This window comes from Dermacentor variabilis, chromosome 10, assembly GCF_050947875.1.
Source record: "Dermacentor variabilis isolate Ectoservices chromosome 10, ASM5094787v1, whole genome shotgun sequence".
NCBI classification, from domain to species: Eukaryota; Metazoa; Arthropoda; class Arachnida; order Ixodida; family Ixodidae; genus Dermacentor; species Dermacentor variabilis.
This window is the reverse complement of record NC_134577.1, coordinates 31007717-31023665: the sequence shown is the minus strand read 5'-3', so window position 1 is coordinate 31023665 and position 15949 is coordinate 31007717. Positions and strand designations below refer to the sequence as shown.

At 48.0% G+C, this 15949-nt stretch overlaps 1 protein-coding gene across 1 annotated transcript in view; it reads right to left on the bottom strand.

The window, feature by feature from the left end:
- The window catches only part of LOC142560251 (uncharacterized), a 151739-nt gene that overhangs the window by 111045 nt on the left and 24745 nt on the right, over positions 1-15949 (bottom strand). Inside the window, exons 3-4 of the mRNA XM_075672205.1 lie at positions 13004-13285; positions 3322-3594 (exon numbers count right to left, since the gene is read on the bottom strand). Of these exons, the coding sequence (XP_075528320.1) occupies positions 3322-3594; positions 13004-13285 (555 nt within the window). The remainder of the gene's footprint in view (positions 1-3321; positions 3595-13003; positions 13286-15949) is intronic.

Below are 15949 nucleotides of genomic sequence, written 5' to 3'. Positions count from 1 at the left end.
TCTAACACATTCAAGTACTATACATAAGAATAGGAAGTCAGAACACTACTATTCCTTTACAAACTTGCAGGAACTATCTTCCCAACCACCTTGCGATGTGTGCAAAAGTAATAAAATATGGACTTAACAGCACCACAAGCACCTATTATGTATATCGAACGCAGTATTCCTCACCACAGCTGGAAAATAGGCGTCAGTAATGTGCAATGTAATGACGACGCCCAAAGAGGAATTATAATGATTGTAAAGCATGTGCATACACAAAATAAGCCACGATCGCAATTACTCGTACGCACACAGTTTAAAGAGAAAGAAACTGTCCCAGGGGTTCGATATGAAAACTGACGAGTTATCATCCTGACGGCCATGTTTACTGTGGACGAACATCGTTTTTCATATATTTACAGAGCTTATCATTTCAATAAGACGCAACGTTCAAGAAGTTCCATGAAAGAATCACAGCTTTCAGGTAATAGGCAGCTGCACGACTAAAACAAAGAACGAAAACAGAACATTGCGTAGAGTCCCATTTGATACTTCTGACACTGGGTATTTACGCAAATTGATTAAATATACAATCTAGCCCCATTTTAATTAACTTCAACTGCCATATAAAAACACTTCGATCATATAAAACTGCAAAGTTAAAACATGACAGCAACTGTTCACATGACTGAAAATATTAGCAGCAACCTCCCTGCCTTTCTCATTTGCATCTCTCTGTACCCACTCGCTGCCAGACCAAACTAAACGCGAGGATAGCTTGCAATGTCTCATTCGACATGCGGTTGCTAAAATCATTACTTGTCAACGAAACCTGGGTGAACACGCGTTGGACGGGTGCGTTCAAAAGAGGTAGCACATGGACGGACAAGGCTCAGACAGCAGGCGGACATTGAATTTCCGGCAACGCTTTCCGCATTCCTAATGCTTGGTGATACCAGAGCAGAACATTTCGTTTCGATCGACAGTCGAGACTACTGCGCTTCGCTGAGCATGTGTGTAAATAAAGGCTCGAACCATCGCGTTTCTCGTTTAAAGCGACATGCGGATTTTTTCGCAACGTTACTCGGTAAACGAATAACGGGGTGATATCTGGGAAAACTAAGTAATAGGCTTCTGGGAACCCCTCATAAACATTGAAGGACCGCGGGCGCAAATGACTCGCCACGACGTCCGTGTGGATACTTGAGCTGTTGTGTAAGCCGACATAGCAATGCGCTGCGTAGCAGCTGCCAGGGAACACGTACTCGACAGCTGTCAGCCTCGCCGTTTTTCTTACTGAACCACGCGTGGACCGACAGCAGATGGCGCTGAAACCAAAACAAGAACAAGAGAGCTTAGCCCTGGAATACGTATAAGCATGGCGGCCATCACTTAACGCCATCCTCCTAGCGCCGACACTGCCCAAAAACACTGCCTTCGAGATTGCCTACATATCTTGGTAGCAGCAATGAGCTTGGGGTTTTCATAAACCGACGTTTCCGAATTTTGTCTTTGTTGACGTGTGCTCAGGACTCGGAAGTCCTTAAGACACGAATAGCCCAAATATAGCCATGTAGCCACTCGGAATTTTTCGACTCCAACTCACATAAAAGTAGCCCAATTTGGCTATCAATAGCCCAATCTGGCAACTCTGTAATCTACACCGTAGTGCGTAGGCAGAGTCACATATTCAAGGAGCGAAGGCTCCCAGCTTTTCTCTCTCGCACCCGCTCTTACTCATCATCATCATCATAATCATCATTATCATCATCAGCCTGGTTACGCCCACTGCAGGGCAAAGGCCTCTCCCATACTTCTACAACTACCCCGGTCATGTACTAATTGTGGCCATGTCGTCCCTGCAAACTTCTTAATCTCATCCGCACAGCTAACTTTCTGCCGCCCTGCTACGCTTCCCTTCCCTTGGAATCCAGTCTGTAACCATTAATGACCATCGGTTATCTTCCCTCCTCATTACATGTCCTGCCCATGGCCATTTCTTTTTCTTGATTTCAGCTACGATGTCATTAACTCGCGTTTGTTCCCTCACCCAATCTGCTCTTTTCTTGTCCCTTAACGTTACACCTATCATTCTTCTTTCCATAGCTCGTTGCGTCGTCCTCAATTTAAGTAGAACCCTTTTCGTAAGCCTCCAGGTTTCTGCGTCGTACGTGAGTACTGGTAAGACACAACTGGTTATACACTTTCCTCTTGAGGGATAATAGCAACCTGCTGTTCACGATCTGATAATGCCTGCCAAACGCACCCCAATCCATTCTTATTCTTCTGAATATTTCAGTTCATGATCCGGATCCGCAGTCACTACCTGTCCTAAGTAGATGTATTCCCTTACCTCTTCCAATGCCTCGCTACCCATCTTAAACTGCTCTTCTCTTCCGAGACTGTTAAACATTACTTTAGTTTTCAGCAGATTAATTTTTAGACCCTCTTATTCGCGCCTGCGCCAAAACGCCAAGCGCCTCGAGAAACGCCGCGCCCCGCTGTACCTACTAGCGATTGTCAATATGCGTCCGGGCCCATTGCCTCACCGCGCGGGCAGCCAGCGTCGGAGCGTAAACTCGACCCCACTCCGCAATGCCGGCACGCCTAGGGGACAAACGCGTACAAAAACGAGCAAACAATGTTCTCCACCGTAGTACCTACGCGAAGACAGGCATTCAAGAAGCAAAAGCACCCAGATTTTCTTTCTCGCACCCGCTCCTACTTGCGCCTGCGCACCAATGTCGGGCGATCCCTAAAATCCTTGTGTCGTGCTGCCCGACGGGGCTTCTTGCTCCTCGCTGTCGCACTGCGCTGGCTGCCGGCTGGTGGGTGACGTAAATAGAACGTCGCCGCGAGGAGCGCGGCATTGCGCTCGCTGCAGGCTCCGCGGTGACAACTACTCGCCTAGCCTGCTTGAAATGATCAGGTAATCGATACATACCGATCAGTCAACCGACTCAAGCTCTAGCATCCCAGCCCATTTACGACTAATTACACTTCTTTCTTTGGTTATATGCTTAGTCGGTGACTATTATTCCGTGTTCTCGGCGAGAAGGGAACTCATTTGATACCACTATGTTCAAGTTCACAACACCTCTGCAAGTGATCTAACCAACTGCGTTTTCTTCTTCTTCTGGAAGTGCCTACAAGATACCCACATCCCCGATAGACAAACCCGCCTGAAGTCAGGTGAGAAGAAGTTGTCTTCACAATAACGTTGCATGCAATTCCACACAAATGATCCATCGTCCAGCTCGCCTTGACGTCTTTCTTTATAGCAGACGGTGCACGCCTCGCGCGCCGACGCACTTCGCCGTCGCCGATCGCACTCACCGGGCTTGTAGGCGCACGTGTTGTCGAAGTAGGCGACGGACGGGTCCGCCGCGCGGCCGAAGTGCACGTGCCTCGAGAAGCGGTCGTAGCGGCTGAGCCGGCACTCGCCGCCCCGCTGCTCGTCCCACTCGGCCGAGCGGCAGACGAACGAGCGCTCGGCGGCGCACGCCTCGAGGCAGGCCCGGCGGGTGGCGTTGCGCAGCACGCGGTTGTCGTGGCCCTCCAGCTCCATGCCCTGGATCCACTCGGCCACGAACAGGCGGTCGCAGGCGCCTGCAAGAACACGGCGTGAGCCCACCGTTGTCGGAGGACGTTATTTTAGGCCCTTGGCCAGACGCTCAATCGAGTTTCAAGGCCATCGAGGCGTTACTGAACTTTTTAAAAAGTACGGTCCTGGGGACTGTAAGCTTTGAGCATGACAAGTTCCTTGCCATATGTTTTACATCCTCCTTTTCTCGTCATCGTCACCCATCATGCACCTATTTCTTCTCTCTTTCTTTCCCTCTTCCCCTTCCGCCAACGCCGAGTAGCTGGCTAGAGGAATATACCTCCGGTCGACCTCTCTGTATTTCGTATCATTAAACTTCTCTCTCTCCCCGGGGTGCGCGAGGGAAACAAAAAACCACCGCCCAAGCACACCACACAGATGGTTAACCAGCGGGAGCTGAAACGCGCGTCCCCGGTGTTTGTCGCTGCCTTGATCCTGACGATTCATTAAACGACGGCTTGGTAGGCTGCCGGATCTTCAGTACGCAGCTGCTGCTTGTGCTCGGCTGAACGAGCCTGTTCTTGTGCCCGGGCTGCACCATCGGCACGGCGTAGACGAGCTCGTTCCAGGTGCTCGCGGCGTTGCTGATCGAAGGCTGCCTACTCCTGAGGGGTACCTATGACGTATGGCCTACCCATTTCCAAGCCGGAGAGAAACTGCTGCGCGCGCGCTCGGCTGCGACAGAGAGCAACGACGTCACTATACTAGCGCAGCCAATCGCGCGCCCCTCTTTCTCATTTTTTTATCGCGCATGGACATAGAGTTGCGCCGGAGGAGTTTCCGGCATACAGGCGACGGACGGACGGACGAATCGGCTAGCCACATATAGCTTCGCTGTAAAAATATTGTACAGAAACTATACGCTACGACTGTCAATGTAGGCGAGCGGCAGAACGCTGCAAGAAGGCAATTCGCTTCATTAAAGGAATCGTGCGCTTGAACGCGTATCTTTGCTGCAGAGAGAGTATTTAAAAAACGCTTGCTGTTTCATTGCACGATTGCGCAGACAGCAGAGCTGTTAACCGGCAAAATCGAATCCCAGCCAGCGCATCAGAGTTTTGTCACACATTGGTAACCAGGCGGTAAACGCATCTTCGAGTCAAGATCCGGTGAATAGAAGGGGCTGTTCGCCAGAACAGTTGAGAGAGAGAGAGAGCGATCGAAGGAAAATGAGGGGCTCTTGAGAAGAAAAAAAAAACATAGGGTGATCAAAAAAGAACCGTTAAAAGCAAAAATAAAAAATAAAGCAAAAAATGTTTGCAGACAAATCCTTGTCATAAAACAAATTCGCGATGAAAAATGATATTTAGAAACGTTAACATGATCACAAAAGTCGTTCGAAGCCATGAGAAAAAAAAAGAAACGCAAATCATTCCGCATACATGGTTTTACATCCGTAGTGAGAGCGCGCGCATACACTCGTGCCAGATGTGCTTTTAGCGTTCTTACTATGAAACTGCAGATATCCGCAGCTTCAATATTCAAACAAGGGCACAGCAGGGAAGGAGGGCGGAGTACATCAGAACGTAAGAGGAATACATAATCTCATCCTTCCTGCTGTCTCCATTTTGTCTCATACTCTCTTTGCGTTACTCTCGACAATCGATGGAACGGAAGAGCGTCATGCATTTCGGCGAAGCCAGAACTATGCGCCAGAGACGGTGACGCTCTCTCGAACGCCAATGCATGCGCGAGGCGTGCCCGGCGTGCGGGCGTGGCTCGCGGCGCGACGTGAGCCTCGCCGCCTCGGGGCATCCATTTCCAAGCCGGAGCCCAGGGTTCTTATCCAAGAAAGTGGGCCCGAGGTCAAAGAGGAGGTTGCGTCCCGATCGGCACAGCAGAACCTGGAGCGTAAGGGCCCGCGAGATAGCGGTGACACTGACATATATATACGTAGGTCCGTATAATACACACGTGAATTGTATGTCTAAATAACTACATAAAGATGTCTGCACTCGTGTGTTCATATCTACACATGTGTAGATAGAGAGAAGAAGAGAGAGTGACAGATAGGACGGTAGTTTGGAAACTGGGAAAGTTGGCGTAGTAACAGGCATGACAGGCTACTCCATGTTCAATAAGCGTTCAGGAAAAAAAAAAATTCTGATGCCGAACAGCAAGCTAACGTTCCAAAGAAAGATGAAGGGTGTGACAATGAAAGGGAGAAAGAAAGGGGGGAGGAGAACACGCATGCTCGCTTGCACTAAAATGCAAGTTGCTGTCATTGAGCCTGTATATCGCAGATATGCCAGACACGGCACTGGTACCCTGTGTCTATAGGTTCGTGCTTGTTTAGAGAGTTGGTTCAATTCTCAGCATCGACGGCCACGGGGCACCACTTATAATGCGGGAGCATTAGGAGTGTCAAGTGGGGCAAATGCAAGAGAGCGCGAGCATTTGTGTGCGTGCGTGCGTGCGTGCGTGCGTGCGTGCGTGCGTGCGGCAGACCACCATCAGTCGCACTTCGCTCGTCGAAAGGCTCCTCAAAAAGCTCCTGTCGAGTGAGCTCCTCAACAACACTTTGCAGTGCGATAAAGGCAGTTTAACCCACGGGTTTGGGACCTCTAAAAGGTGCAGCGTAATGCCAACGCGTTTTCTGGCATTTACCGCTGAATCGCCACTGAATGTGTTCTTTCGCTTTATCATGTTAAGACTTCGTGATAGCGACCATTCGCCCCGAAAACTCGGAGTGATGTCCCCTGTTGCCTAAACGTGAACACCCAACGCAAGAACCATAAGTATTCGGACCAACCTTCTAGGCATTCTGCTTATCTGACAACTAAGGAGATAAAGAAGCCAGATAGGAAAAGGAAAGCGAGCGACCCAATCAAAGTATTCGCTGAAGCAGCACAGGCTTCCCACATCAGAGGGCCGGCGATCCGAGGCTGCAACACATTCATTCGGGATACGAGCCGCACCCCTCCTCTTCTAATTCCCCCTGACATTCCCAAGTTCGCTCTCCCTGTAAATGTCCTCGTCTGCGCATTCCTTCGTGCGCTAGGAATTCGTGAGAACGGAAACGAAAATGTAAAAAAAAAAAAGCAGCGAGAAGCTGGAAATGAGACCTCCCAAAAACGCTGACACGTGTGACCCGGCGTCGGGTAAGGAGTCATCCCGGTAATGATGCCTGTTTCCCCAAATTGCGATTCCCGCGAAAGTCTAGCGACGGTGCTTCGGCTGATGACGAACTCGAAGCGCTCGGAAATGACACTTAGTGGCTACGGTTGCCCGAAGATGTCACCGCTGCCATGGGCTTGGGGACGATGATGGCGCCACTGCCCCCAGTATCCTGTGTCAAAGACGTCCACGGACTGAATGCAAATATCTGGTCGTATAATGCGGCAATAACCATTTCCTAGAATTATAAAGCCGCACAGGAGTTACAGCAATATGAAGCTATACAAGCACGACGTTGTTTGATCTCCGTTTCCTCACCATCTTAGCTTCGTAAGACGCCTGTCACTGTCACGCTCCGTGAAAGCGAGCGGCTGAAATGGAATTATCATTCTTAGAACGGTTGCATGTTGTCTAGGTGTTCTTGCAAAATCCAGCGGTGATTGATTCAGAGGACTACGAAGTTAAGACGTCCAGCATTGATATCTAGTTGCCACAGGCCCCAAGTCTCATCACTGAGCTTGCCATCCCCGAGGTTGGCGGCATCATTGCAATCAATATCGTCCCTCAGGATCGCCAACCTATTCAAGTTTCATGTTGATGGGGCAATAAAACACGCCTAATTTCCTCCACTTTCTGTAGACTTGCACAGGAGTTATGTTGAGCTTAATATGCACGCCTCTTCGCCGCCGTTAGGTCATGCAGTCCTAAATTGCTTAGGGAGTGCCCTCCTCCAAACAGCCCTTCCCCATTTTCGCGTAGAAAAGGCATGAGTGATGTCTAGTTTGAGCTGATATTAATCCACTTAATCCACACGTGTCTAGTTATTAAGACTTACTATTGCTGTTTTGCAGAATAAATTTAGCTTGAACATACGTGGATATAGCTAAACTATTAAAAGTGCGTTGCACATGTATGTATATAGTTAAAACTAGATCTAACGAAATCCGAAGTTACAAGGTTCCCGATCTAACGAAGGAATTTACATTCCTCGGCAGGTACATAGGGTTCAATGTTATCATCAACCCGAATTAACGAAACAAACTTCGCCGAACTCCAGTTAACGAAGTTTTTTCCTGAAATAAACCAGTAAAACAAGCGGTTATTTCTAATTCTGACACAGACGGGTTCTTCTTCGAGCGTGCGCTCAAAAGCTATCGCGTTCAAACATCTAGGCGCCATGGTCACATCCCTAGCTTTATTTCTACGACGTTGCACGCCGCGTCCCTGCACAGAACAGCCGACTCAACACCGCCTCGGTAGGGGCGGCGGTGGTTGCTTTCGTTAGTTCATGGTTTATGCGACAGATGGCTGGATTGGCGGCACATGCATAAAGTCCCTTGATTATCAAGGGGCTTTACACATGCAATGCCACGGTGCCCTTTGCGCGTCGCTACGTTACAATTTTAGATTTCGGAGGAGCAAAAGCTTCCTTTCTCGATTTTACGAACTTCGTGATCTAACGAAATAATTGGAGCGTGGTCATAACTTCGTTAAATAGTGTTTCAACTATATATATATATATATATATATATATATATATATATATATATATATATATATATATATATATATATATATATATATATATATATATCATAAGCAGCCAACAAACACTGGCACCAAGGACATCATAGGGTAATTAGTTGTGCTTAATAAATAAAATAACGAAACGATAAATTAACGGAATTAGTGTTTGTTAGCTTCTTGTGATATGACTAACAAAAATGGGGCCCCTCTGCTAACCCCCTTTCTTCTCGTTCTTCTCTTCTAACGAGAAGAAAGGGGGGTCACGTTTCTTTTACAAAGGAGCTATTTTTGAAGAATTATCACTGTCTGCTGTCACAGCCTACTGCTGTCGCAGTAAGGACTCCTTCACACGTGCGACTCGCCGAGTTCGTGCGACCAAGTTGCTCGCAAGTGCTCGCTTTGGTCGAGGAGCAAGCGATTCCGGCCGGTACCTCGTTGCTACTAGATCTTTCAGTCGCGTGACTGCAGCTGCAATTAAACCTACGGGTTTAATAGGTTTAAAACCTATTGAACCAGTCACCGGCGCAGGAGCTAGTCTTCCGTACACACTGACGGTCATTTTACACACTAATAATGGCGGTACGACCAGACGCGAGGCAGGATATTCGGGCGTGACGACCGCCAGTCGCGCTTGCAGATGTGAACGTCGGTAGCCGCCAGTCGCCAGTCGCGGTCGTCGGTCGCGGGACTTGTGTTAGTCGCCGGTGTGAATGCGGTCCGAGCGATTTCCGAACTGTAATCTCTCGTATTTAGTTCATTCCTCTTGCTTCACGCGCTTTTCTGAAAACATTCCTTGCGTGCTCCAACGCTTTCTTTCTTTCTATCTATCTATCTTTCCTTCTTTCTTTCTTTGTAAGAATCTGCCCAGGCGGGCACTGCGAAGGCCACTGCTACAGATTGGCACGTTACGTAAGACATGAAACGGTTTCGCGAGCCGCGTTGTCGCATGCCCAGCGACAATCAATCGAAACGAGCGGTGGTGGGGGCGCCCGCATCACGGCAGCGGACTTAAAAGCACCGCTGCCCACTCGGTTGGGAGCGCTCGCTCCTCGGCTGCTTCGGTGTTTCTTCAGGGCACACATACGTCTTCACTGAATTTCACGCGTTCGGGCACGCCATCCGGCCCACTCGCCGTGCATCGTGTTTAGGGTACGCACGCACCCGCACCGAAATACTCGCGACGATGAGCGCGCGTACACACGCGAGCTGCCGAACCAACTCGCAGCGCCAGAGTCATTCGCCAGTATTAGGCAGTTTTAGCTGGCCGTCCGCAACCACCCACGTACACAGAGCGCGAGGTTGTGCGTGCGTAGCGGAGCGCGCGCACCATACGGCAATAGAGAGCTTTAGTTTAGGGGACGCAAGCGGCTTGCGTACGCAAGAACTAGGAGCGACGGTACTGCGCATGCGCAGACGCTGACCCATACTGCGCATATGCATGCGCAGACCCCTACGTCAGCGTCTGCGCATGCGCAGTATTGTCGCCCCTAGTTCTTGCGTATGCAAGCCGCTTGCGTCCCCTAAACTAAAGCTATGTAATAGTTGGCCGGACGCAAAAGCTGACAAGGGGAGTGCTGACTTGCACGCGTAGGAACCAGTAGTGTGCTACTCAGCGCCGCCATATATGCCACCTTCTGAAACTGTGTAGCCTATATCAGCCGCCACTCAGTCGGACCACAAGCCGGAGTCATATCTTCGGCAGGAGCGATGTCGAAAAATGCGCTCTCGCGGACTCGCGAGAACACGCGAGAACGTCCCGCCAAGCCACGCTGAACCCGCAGCGGACGCTACGCAGCTTTTGCAAAAGCTGCGGGAGCACGCGAGATACCGTGCGTGCTCCCGCGTACTGCGCATGCGCACTCATGCCTACGCGGGTTTGCTGCGTACGCAGAGCTGCTGCGGACGCCCAACTAAAGCTGTCTATTGATTGGCCGCTGGACGTGCCCGTTCATGCACGCACTTCGCTGATTGGCGGGGGCAAGGCTTCTTCTTCCTTTCCTTTTTTTTTTTTTTGGCCGTACCTTACTTACCGAGCATGCAGGCCAGAATTCTTATTGCGCGCCCGCAGCAATTACCGAGAGACGCGTGTTCGCATCGCGCAGGGAAACTACGACGAATGTGCATTTCCGATCATCAAGGATTGCCCCGATCGGCTATATCATTTCTCGGGCGCGATTCTGTACGCCACCGCCGACTCCACCAACTTATTACGAAAGCTGGCAAGTCGCGTTACTCGAACGCCATACGCGCGATCCCGCAGTTGTTCGTCTGCGCATCATTATATATATATATATATATATATATATATATATATATATATATATATATATATATATATATATATATATATATATATATATATATGCGGGCCAGGGTGCGTTCATTTGCGTGGGACGAGAAGCGCGTTGCGTCCGACTCATTACGCCGCGTGCCACGAGCAGCCGTCTACTAGTAAGCGCTGTCAATTACAATCTTCGTGGCGTGGGTGTCGTGGTTCGCCTTTATCAAAATCGATACGTCGTAATTATCTAAAGGCTACACGAAACATTGGCCTTTATGTATTATTCTTCTTGTGTGTGCGAGTGATTTTCTTTTTCTTGTTCCTCAGAATAAATTAAGCGGTTTTACATTACAAGGCCGGCAATCTAGCTTTGAGCTACAGCTTAAGGGCGCTGATTAAATTGGCTATCTAGCCATTATTATTATTATTATTATTATTATTATTATTATTATTATTATTATTATTATTATTATTATTATTATTATTATTATTACGTACGTGCACCCAAAACACGCCAGACCAGCTTTATTTTTGCACACAGGCCCGCGCTGGCAATTTCTGACGCAGTTAAAAATTACGGCAGTTTCATCCACGGGTTCGACTATGTCTAAACGGTGTCCGGTACGTAAGACTCACCGTGAGTGACAGTTTTGTATATTCTAAATACATAGTGCCTGTAATGTCCTGAAAATTCATCAAATATTAGTAGAAATTAGAGGACAAACGGCGCCAACAATTTTCACAACATGATTTTCCAATGAAATATTACCTTCAATACGCCCAGCATAGAATCTTCGAGGTTGTTCGAAAGTCAGAAGGGCGAGCTTTAGGAAAATCCAGGCACTTCCTATCATTCGTTGAAGCGCAGCTTAGTGGTTCAAGTGCTGTTTAAGAAGCCTGCATGGACGCCAGCGACAGATCTCATTCTGGGTGCACTTACAAACTATCTCGCTCTAAGCACGGCCTCCGAGTCTTTCCCTCCCCCCATTTTTTTTTTGTCTTTCGTTTACTGTGTGTGACAATACTTCAGATCAGGTGTGTTTGTCAAGCGGCTAGCTTGGTGCTCTCCAAGTATGCTGGACATCTGCTTTCTTATCTTGCATATCGGCATAGGGATCACGCATGGAGTTCACAATTTCAGCCTCTCTTCATACCCTCATGCAGGGTAGCGAACCAGGCAGATAATCTGCTTAACCTCTCTGCAATTCATCCGTCATTTCTCTGTATCTCACATTTCTTTAAATCTTGGTAAAACTCATAGAATATTGAAAATATTCAATGGGTTCTTCTGAAAAACGTTTCTAACTATATTTTATTTTTGAATAGAACAGATATAATGACACCTGCCTTTCAGTTGACACAGTTGGCGCCCGAAGGTGCTCCTTCCTTTCTTTTTTTTCTCAGAACTGACGCTGTAAAACGTGCCCTACACTCTGAAAAAAGTTCACACCATTTGGGGTGTATCTTGACCCCATACAATATTCGTCACCAGCCTTGCTTGCATTTCCTATCTTGAAAATTCTGCGCTCGCTACTTTCCTGTCGACAATACTGCGTCACGCTGAAAGCACGCATACTATTCATGAACTGAAGAACCGGACGAGCAGCGTTAAAGAAAGCAAAGGCACTCAAGATAAGATGGCGATATTGCTTAGGGACCGGTTTAGCCCCAAAGGGTGTAAACTTTCTCTGAGAGTCACAGCATTCACCCTATCCCGCTTTCCTCTTTCGATTCCCCCTGTCCCTTCCCCCCGTGTAGGGTAGCAAACCGGAAGTTCGTCTGGTTGACCTCCTTGCCTTTCCTCTCTATGCAGTCTCTCTCTCTCTCTCTGAGAGGGAATGAAGGCGCTTAACCGAAGGGCCCGATTATTATTAATCATATCATGAGAGGCCAACAAACAAAGACTCCAAGGGCAACATAGGGGAAATTACTTGTACTTACTAATTGAATTTAAGAAATGATAAATAAATGGCAATGAAAGTGGGTGAAAAACCAACTTGCCGCAGGTGGGGAACGATCCCACGTCTTTCGCAGTACACGTGCGATGCTTTAACCAGCTGAGCTGCCGGGGCGCCATTTCCCCGTTCTCTTTCTTAGGTATTTATGTTTTTTTTTTACTACTACAACTAACCTTGGGAGTGTTAGCCAGCGCCACCACTCACAAACCTTGGCGGCGGATGTGGAACATCCTTTCTGCCTCCGGCGTCACGAGTACGTAATCTTTCTTTTTCTTTAGGGGGGGGGTTAAGGCAACAGGTCTCTCTCAGAGTCTCTCTCTCTCTCTCTCTCTCTCTCTCTCTCTCTCTCTGAGAGTCAGGGGGGGGGGGGGTGAAGGCAACAGGTCTCTCTCAGAGTCTCTCTCTCTCTCTCTCTGAGAGTCAGGGGGGTTGAAGGCAACAGGTCTCTCTCAGAGTCTCTCTCTCTCTCTCTCTCTCTCTCTCTGAGAGTCACGTTATCGCATCTCGCCCACACTAGTGCCCGTCGCTCACCTTGGAGGCAGACCTTCTCCAGGTAGTAGACGCCGTTGACCGGCGACAGGGTGCGCTCGTGGACCACGGACGACGCGTCGGCCGCGGCGCCCATCAGCTGGCAGTAGCTGTCCGTGGCGTTCTTGACGAAGGTCAGCGACCGGCAGCGCGGGTCCCTGCGGCACGCCTCGGCGCACGCGGTCAGGTTGACGCCGTACTCGCGCGAGAACACGTCCGAGTCCAGCCGCGCGTTCGTCGCCAGCACGAACACGGGCTTGCCCTGGCGGCAGGCGGCATCCTCGGCTGCGAAATTGAATTGATCGGGCTTAACGATAAATTCGAAACAATTCGGCGCAACTGAATCGATTAATCGGTAAACCTGCAGCTGGCCCCGACGGGATTGAAGTCTGATCCGATCAAAGCAGTGTCGACAACTATTTCAGTTTGTCCTGGCACGCGTTTTGTACCTGCGTTCTGAAAGACGGATACTTTCCCGATGAATTAAATGTAGCACGTGTAGCTCCTTCAAACGAAGGTGGGTGAAAAAGAAAGATGACTAAGCAACTATCGTCCTTTCTCCGTTCTGAATGTATTCTCGAAAGTAATTTAACCCGTTACATTTAAAAGGGTAATTGACTTTCTAGGAAAACACAAATTGATATTACCCCAGCAGTTTGGACTTCAAAAAATTAAAACAAATCCAATGAGCTAGCGCTAGTAGGCAGTCAAGAAAACATCGTTGAGAATATTGAAAAGAGTTTACGGCGGGAATATACTTAGATAGTAAGAAATCTTTTGACTCAGTTATTCACTCTATATGATTAAATAGGTTAAAGTATTACGACTGAAGGGGCCAGGCTTACCAGGTTATCAAAAGTTATCTATAAATCGCAAACGTAGGTGACATTAAACAGCTGTTCTTTAGATCACAATATAACCACAAAGGAAGTTCCACAGGGCTTTATATTAGGTCCCCTTCAATTTCTGTTATATATGAATGACGTCTGTAACATACCCTATGTTGAGTAGACAGTAGTTTTCACCAGTGATACAAGTGTATTTTCTTTTTATAGTAGAAAGTTGCAAGATGCGGGATTAAAAGGTGATATAAGGCTGAGAAAACTGTCACTGTGGTTAGGTGCAAATGAGATACAGCTAAATACAAATAAAACAACATATGTCATCTTAAGAGCTCAAAGCTCGCATACAAATATAAGTTTAAACCTGCGTTTTCAAGACAAAGTGCTTGAAAAGACGAGCAATATAAAGTTCCTACGTGTATTTTTTTAAGGAACATTTGTCGTCGAATGAGCACATACCCAACCTCCAAAACAAGCTATCTTGAAAAATTGGTGCACTTTGGGAAACATGGCTCTCTAATTCCAAGCACACTAAACCCGGTTGCATATCATGCCTTAATTCAGTCTCATCTACAATACTGCTCAGTGATCTGGAGCTCTACAACGACAACCAAATTAAATAAAGCAGAGGTTTTACAAGCAGGAGCTGTTCATGCTCTTGAAGGCATCCGCTTCAATGATACCACGTGTTCGTATAAAAAAATTAGGTATAGATTAGTTCCACCAAATCTTTTTTTATACAGAGAAGCTATCACATTATATGTTTACACAAATTAACGAAAATTGGGCAGATTTTGAGCCTACCTATCTTCAAACGACCACAGACCGAAACTTTCGCACGATTGACTATCAACTTCCTAGGATTAGAACTAATTATGCGATGCAAAGCTTGAGGTATAAAATTCTTAAGCTTTTAATGAAAACAAGGAACTGTTAGACGTGATCAAACAATCCCCTTAAATAATATTGTACACAAGCAATATACGTAACTATATATAGTTCCTTTGTGTTATGTGCGGTTTTCATACATATTGTGGGTGTTTTTACATTAGAAATGCTTATTCATGCCAGTATGAACACAATGAGTATTGTAGCGCTTTCTTTTTTTTTTCATATGTAAGACATAGTAATGAACTATGTGTGGTTTTGTTTCCTGACTCGTATGTTTGTTGCCCAATCCGCACTGTTGCAAATCGTTACGTTAAAACCGAGACAGCAGTACTACAAATGTCGTTCATTACGCTTCTTTATTATTCAGCCAAACTGTGGTGCTTAGGCGTGTGCTCTATAGCTTTTTTTCTTCTTTTTTTTAACAGCTTAAGCTGTTATAGGGGCTCATTCCAATAGCCGTCTGGTTGGCGATGGCGTCCGTTACAGCTATCGCTGGGAATGAGCAAAAAAAAAAAAAATTTCCCAGTTGCCGGCAGCATCAAAACCGCACCCGCTGCACGGGAGCCAGCTACTGGGTCCGTTCGATTCGCCTGCACGACTGTGCACCAGTTCACGGTGGTTCACGAGAAGTTCAGAAATCGCGCAGCTCGATTCCTGAGGTGCAGGCCCAGCGAAACACTCGAAACGAATGCAAAGGTGCAGACGCGGTGCAGGCGTTTTGTTACGTCCGACTAACGTGCACGGAATGCGTATGTTTGCGCGGTCCTGCACTGCAGGTATGATCGGCCACTTCGGCGTAAATACACACCACTCTTGCGTAGACACATCAGACGTGCACGCAAGCGGGGTTTTAAAGACAATCATGTCCGTGTGCTGCGTCGTGTGCTGCGTCGTCTGCTGCGTCGTCTGCTGCGTCGTCTGCTGCGTCGTCTGCTACGCCACTGCTTCGCACCTGTACGCCTGCAACAAGTAAGCACCGACTGTGGGGTGGGTGCAGCAAAATCATGAACCAGCCCTGCACCTCTCCTGCACCTTTTGAAACGAACGCCGTGGTTCAGCGGGCGCCATTGCTGCACCGCTGAAACGAATGGCAGGGTGCAGCACCTCGTGAACTGGTTCATATGGTGCAAGCGAATCGAACGGAGCCACTATACCACTAAACCACGCCACCGCTTGATAGCTTGCACCGGAAACATGCCCTACACACGCGCCTTAG